Source organism: Peromyscus maniculatus, chromosome 10 (genome assembly GCF_049852395.1).
Source record: "Peromyscus maniculatus bairdii isolate BWxNUB_F1_BW_parent chromosome 10, HU_Pman_BW_mat_3.1, whole genome shotgun sequence".
Classification (NCBI taxonomy): Eukaryota; Metazoa; Chordata; class Mammalia; order Rodentia; family Cricetidae; genus Peromyscus; species Peromyscus maniculatus.
The window spans coordinates 10,620,611-10,625,997 of record NC_134861.1 but is presented as its reverse complement, the minus strand read 5'-3'; the positions used below and the strand labels follow the sequence as shown (position 1 = coordinate 10,625,997).

Sequence of the window (5,387 nt, the reverse complement as noted above, 5' to 3'; positions counted from 1 at the left end):
CTTCTGACCGGCCACCTGGGTCAGTTTCGAGAAATGGGCGATGGAGGGATGGAGAAGACAGCTGGGGCTTTGGCCTGGAAACTAGAGGGAGGGGCAGGTGCTGCTGTCCAGCTGTGGCAAAGGTAGATGGTGACTCCGAGAGGGGGGAGAAGGCTCGAGATCAAAAGCAATCCAATTACTGGACGTGGTGGCCCTGGGCACTTGGAAGCCTAAGGCAGGGGATTTGCTGTGACTTCTGGACCAGCCTGGGCTACACAGTAAGACCCTGTCTCAAAAGCACAAGAAGCCAGTGACTACTTGTCTGTACCTGTATTCCAGCTAGAGGAAACCTGGGCCTATTAGTAAATTGAAGAGTGTTAAGGAGGGGAGAGGCTGAGGACACTGCGGAGAAAGAGATGGGCTGAGAGGGGAAGGGATCCCTAGTGTGACCCAGACAGAGGCCTGGTGCTGCTTGATAATGGGGCCACACGATCAAAGCACGCTGTCTATCCCCAAAGCAGACTCAGAGCCAGCTGTGGGTGAAAGATAAAGAGATCACAGGAACAAAGATGAGGCTGGGACTCCACAGGGACAACAGGACTTCCAGGTAGAGTATTTATTCCAGATGTGCATTTAAAAACAAACCAGATGCAGGTTTCCACATTTAGCTTTGATTACATAGTCAGCATCTTAACTTTCCTGGCAAATGGGCATCAGACACAGATCTGTGGGATGCAGAGAGATCCCTGGCTAACTTTCCTCCTTAAACCCACTGGAAAACTCTCTACCTCACACTGACTTGTGCATGTTCTAGGCAGTATCACTCTGCCCTTTCAAAACAGAAGAATGGACCTTGGAATAGCTGAGACGTAGTATTTACATATATGGTGGTGAGAAGTGCTTCATGATATATAAATTAATATAGCACAAGTAACTGTGTAGAAAAACGTAAACTTACAGTGAATAAATATGAACCAACTTCATATATCAAGCAGTATGTGGAGTATAAAAAGTAGTTCCTGGATATATACATATACACATATATAAAATGGTGTGCTCCAGAGTATAAATATACTATATACTTAAATATTTGGTGTGAGAGAACATGTGTGGAAGTCTTCAGTTTTGTACATTGAAATACTGGTGGCAGTTGGGGTCCCCTCTGGTCTCCAGAGACCCAGGGATCTTCTTCCCACTCCATGGATAGACACACCAGCAGAGCCCCGCTTCTCCATCCAGGGATGTCTCGCACTGTAAAGACAGGGGCAAGGTCAGGAGCAGCAGGTGGTGGGAGCTCTGGCCACCCTGTCCCCGAGTGAGGCTGAGCACCGCCCAGCCACCTGCTGGCTAAGACTCAGCAATGTCAATGCCCTTCTGGTGGTCATGACGAAATGGAGACACGTGCTGTGTGGCGCATGGGATAATGGTCTCACACGCTTGTTAAACGGCACAGTGTTTTCACAATTATCTGCTCCATGGCCTTGATGGCAAAGGAGCCCGGCAATGGACCTCTTTGATTAACCACCTCGATCACTCGGCTGGGCCTAGACCTCGGGTTTTCTGAATAAAATCCCAGAACCTGAACTTCTCTGAGTCCTAAAGGATCCTTAAAATTAAGCCTTGACTTGTTGGATCCCATTTATTACTGGGCATAGCACAAAGCCCTACTGTATTTTACTAGAGAGTTTGTTTTTGTTTGTGGGAAGAGAGAAAGCGGGATGTCTGTCTCCTAAGTGGACGTGTCCCTTTCCTCTAGTTGCAAGGAACTGAAACCTGAGTGTCAGCATTTGGAGCACCCATCTCTGTTGATTGCGTGAAGGTAGTCCTCCCTACTAGCTCAGGTGCTCCTCACTCATCACACTAATGCTCAGCCCCCTCTAGGGGCCGAAGCGCTCCTCGTCCATCCCACACCTGTTTCTAAGTACTAGCTTCTCCCAACTGTGCAGGGAGGGATCTCACGTGAAAAAGCCATCCACCTTGTGTACTTGTGCCGGGAAAACATTTGACGTAAAAACCGTGAGGCTTTACTGAATGTGGAAGAGCCGAGCTAGCAGATAAGAAGCAGCAGGAGCAAAGCCACCTACCTGTTTGCTGTGATAAAATCCATTCTTGTTGCAGTTTGGCAGATAAAATTTGTAGATTTCATCCCCTGCTTTCTGCTGGGCTGCGGCTAATCTCTCTAGCACTTTATAGAGTTCTCGTCGGCAGGGCTCCTAGAAGAATCATTGTATATTAGCACGGATACAAGAAGAGAGAGTTATCATTTTAGACAGTGACTGGGACATCTAGGGATGTGGGTCGAACAGATGATGTCCCCAGGTATTGTTTCCCATCTGTGAGTGGGACAAGTTGGTCTCAGGCTTGAGCTGTGGTGCGGGTAAAGGATGGGAACACCATCCACATCCTCACTGGGTGGCATTTTTTTAAAGACCTGATTAGCGACATCCTGGCAAGAACCTAGCCAATGGTCTACAATGCTTCCCAACCCCTGCCATCTGCTGAGTAGTCTGGGCACCTGCACTCTAGTTGGAATGACAGTGGGCTCAATCTCTGTATGTGGAATTTAGCATCAGAAATATCTAGATTTTCGAACAACTGTCCCTGCAATTAACATATGCCACGTTGATTGTGGATCAAGGCACTCCTCTGGATAGCTTGAGATCAGAATGAGATTTCTTATTCTTTCCATAATTTCCAGATGAAATTCTAAAGTGTCCTTTTCGCTCCGTTGAGTGTACTTTTTTAAAGGCCTCTGTAATGTATCTCCAACTTTGGTTCTCTGTCGCCCCCAAGTGATCAAATTGAAACCAGCCATTAAACTAGAGAAGTTCTTGCTGGATTGAGAGTTGGAGGCTGGAAAAACTGTGGGGCTGGACGGTGGCAACAATTGCTGGATGCACTTAGGGACAAGGACACTTAGATTGAAAAGGGCCAATTTTATGCTCTGTGTATTTTGCCATATTTTTTAAGGAGGCAAAAATACAGCAGGAATGGGAGTAGCTGTTCCTCCATGCTCAGCTTCAGGGTGCTCAGTGCCTTTCAGAAATTCTCTAGCCCAACATCTTCACTTAGAGATAAGCCCAAGGGTCCGCGTGGAGGGTCTCACCTTCCATTTCTTGAGGTTAGCGATCTCTCTGGCCCGGATGCTGTTGTAGGTGCTGATGGCGTTCCACAGGATGGGCCGGTCCTCATTGGAGGGGGCCATCAAGTGGAAGCTCTCCAGTAGCTGCTCCTCTGTCATCTCTGGGCTCTCGGGAAGCTCATCTTCAGGGGCTACAGTAGCCTTTGCCTCTGCAAAGCAAGCACCGCAAATCCATGAGGCCCTGGGGGTATCGTTCCTGTGCCCGGTCACTACTTCTCCTTAGAACCGATCTAGAATGGCCCTGGTGAAATCGGATTTTTCACCAATGGCTTTTGGCAACAATAATGACCAAATAGCAATACTAATTCTTTTCTGGGAAAATAGTATATGTCAGGAAGAGGCAGGGCAGGGAAGCCCCAGGGCAGAGGGAGCATCGTGCACAATTTGGTGAGGGAAGGGCAAGAATATAACCCTGAAGAAGCCAAGGACGAGGGTCAATGCCTGAGCACACTAGTGATGAGACTCGACCCCTTGGCTCTCCTCTCCACTCCACAAAAGGAGTCTCAGGAACCGGTGTAATTGAGTTAGAAGCAAGGTCTGGAATACAGCCTTCCCTACCCAGACCACCACCCACCTCTCTCCTGGGAATCCTGCTTTCCCACACATGGTCACCTCTGTGCATCCCCTCACAGAGAAGGACATCATTAGACACCTTGCAGACAGAGCATGGAAAGGCTCATGGGGAGAAACAATGGAGGCGGGTGTCCATTTCAGAGGACCTCCGGGGTAGCTCTAATTTCATTTACTCCAAAGGGTCACATGCTTGCAGTACAGCTTCCCGTCAGAGTATGGAACCACGGGGCTCCTCCACACCCACACAGGACGTGCATGTAGCCCAGATGGGGAGATAGGGGCTGGAGCAGAGGAAGAGGCATTTCCCAAACTTCCTACTACAAACAAACCAGTGCTTAAATTCAGGAAAGAACCTGATTGTCAGATTCCTAGCAGGCAACATACACATCAAACACTGTTTGTCTATAGCAGTGAATGGGAGCGAAGGTTCAGGCCTAAATTTTCACATTATGTTCTGTAAACATCTGGGAAGCACATACTGTGTGGCAGGATATATGCTACAAAGGACATTGCAAACCCCCTGGGGGCAGCGGGAGGGCTCCCATCCTAAACCTTCCTGGACCCTTGACCTACTGAACTGCCAAGGGCAGGACCCCCAGGAGGAGGCGTTATGTGCTTGGGACAGCACCCCACCCTCCTGGCAGCTCCTTCACCCCACTGAGACACCAAGTACTACTAGTCTGTGAACGTTCTTCCCAGCTCTCCACTAAGCACTGGGAGCTTGGACCACCCTTCCTAGGATACTCTCCCCCCACTCCAGCACACACAAAGCTTTTAGTGGGCCTGGAGTGTCTTTGTCCCACCCACTAATAGACTCGGGATGGGCCTCTGCTGGGCCTAGGCAGTACGTGTGTGTCCCAGCCAAGAGACCTAGAGGTAGAGAGGGGCTGCAGTACCTTCGAGCTCGGAGCTGGACACGGCTCTCGTAGCGGGGGCAGCAGGCTCTGGTACACAGGCTCCCTGGCCGCGGGTGAGGGCATGCAGGGGACGAGGTTCCCCTGGCAGGGCACGGCAGCTGAGTCCCTGGGCGCAGCGAGCCGTGGCCACGCCGCAGGCGGCACCAAGTGGCAAGGCACATGTCGGGCAGCAGCCACAGCCGGCAGGCCGGGAAATCTCGGGGCACGAAGCGGGCACGGGTGGACAGAGCCCCAGGCTCTCAGCAGTGCAGGGCGCACAGCGCCATGGCTGTGCATCTCCAGTGGCCACGCCAACTTGGAAGGCTAGGAGGATCAGGAAGCGCCAAGGAACAACAGCGAGGAACTCAGGCATCGCAACCCCAGCGCAGCCGGCAGTGGATGAGACCTTGTAGGCAGGCAGCCGCGGCTCGATGCTCACAACTCTCGGGGCAGGTGGTAGTGACAACGGTGGTCACGGCTCTCTGGGCAGATGGCCGTGTGCGGTGTTCACTGCTCGCTGGTTGTGTGGTGGCAGGCAGTGGACGATGCTGGCTGGTTGTAGCCAGAGCCTTATGAAGGGCTGGCTCAGAGGCACAGGTTAATGATTGTCGGGGCAGCGTGCTAGGATCCCAGTGTTCAAAATAAGTTTGTTTTGCTTGTGAGCTCTGCGCAAACCGTGGGTGGAGGGGGGCGTGGGTGGAGGGGGAAGGGATCAAGTTTCCTACTATGTTTGTCCTGTTGTGATGAACTAGGACAGGAGCTGAAGTCCAATTCTAACAGCAAGATGGTAGCCAGGT

The 5,387-nt window shown here is 51.1% G+C and overlaps 1 protein-coding gene across 1 annotated transcript; it reads right to left on the bottom strand.

The window, feature by feature from the left end:
* Positions 1 to 569: 569 nt before the first annotated feature.
* Igfbp1 (insulin like growth factor binding protein 1) lies at positions 570 to 5,100 on the bottom strand. Its single transcript, XM_006973014.3, has 4 exons — positions 4,591 to 5,100; positions 3,086 to 3,270; positions 2,064 to 2,192; positions 570 to 1,230 (listed from the first exon to the last, which is right to left on the bottom strand). Exons 1-4 carry the CDS (start codon positions 4,961 to 4,963, stop codon positions 1,099 to 1,101), a joined length of 819 nt encoding a protein of 272 aa, XP_006973076.1. The 5' UTR covers positions 4,964 to 5,100; the 3' UTR covers positions 570 to 1,098.
* Between the last annotated feature and the right edge of the window lie 287 nt (positions 5,101 to 5,387).

Excerpts from the sequence above, each read along its gene's own strand:
- Igfbp1 (XM_006973014.3), bottom strand. The coding sequence starts at position 4,963 with ATGCCTGAGTTCCTCGCTGTTGTTCCTTGGCGCTTCCTGATCCTCCTA. Across the intron at positions 3,271-4,590 it reads GTCCAGCTCCGAGCTCGAAG|AGGCAAAGGCTACTGTAGCC; the intron begins GTACTGCAGCCC and ends CTTGCTTTGCAG. Across the intron at positions 1,231-2,063 it reads GATTTTATCACAGCAAACAG|TGCGAGACATCCCTGGATGG; the intron begins GTAGGTGGCTTT and ends CTGTCTTTACAG.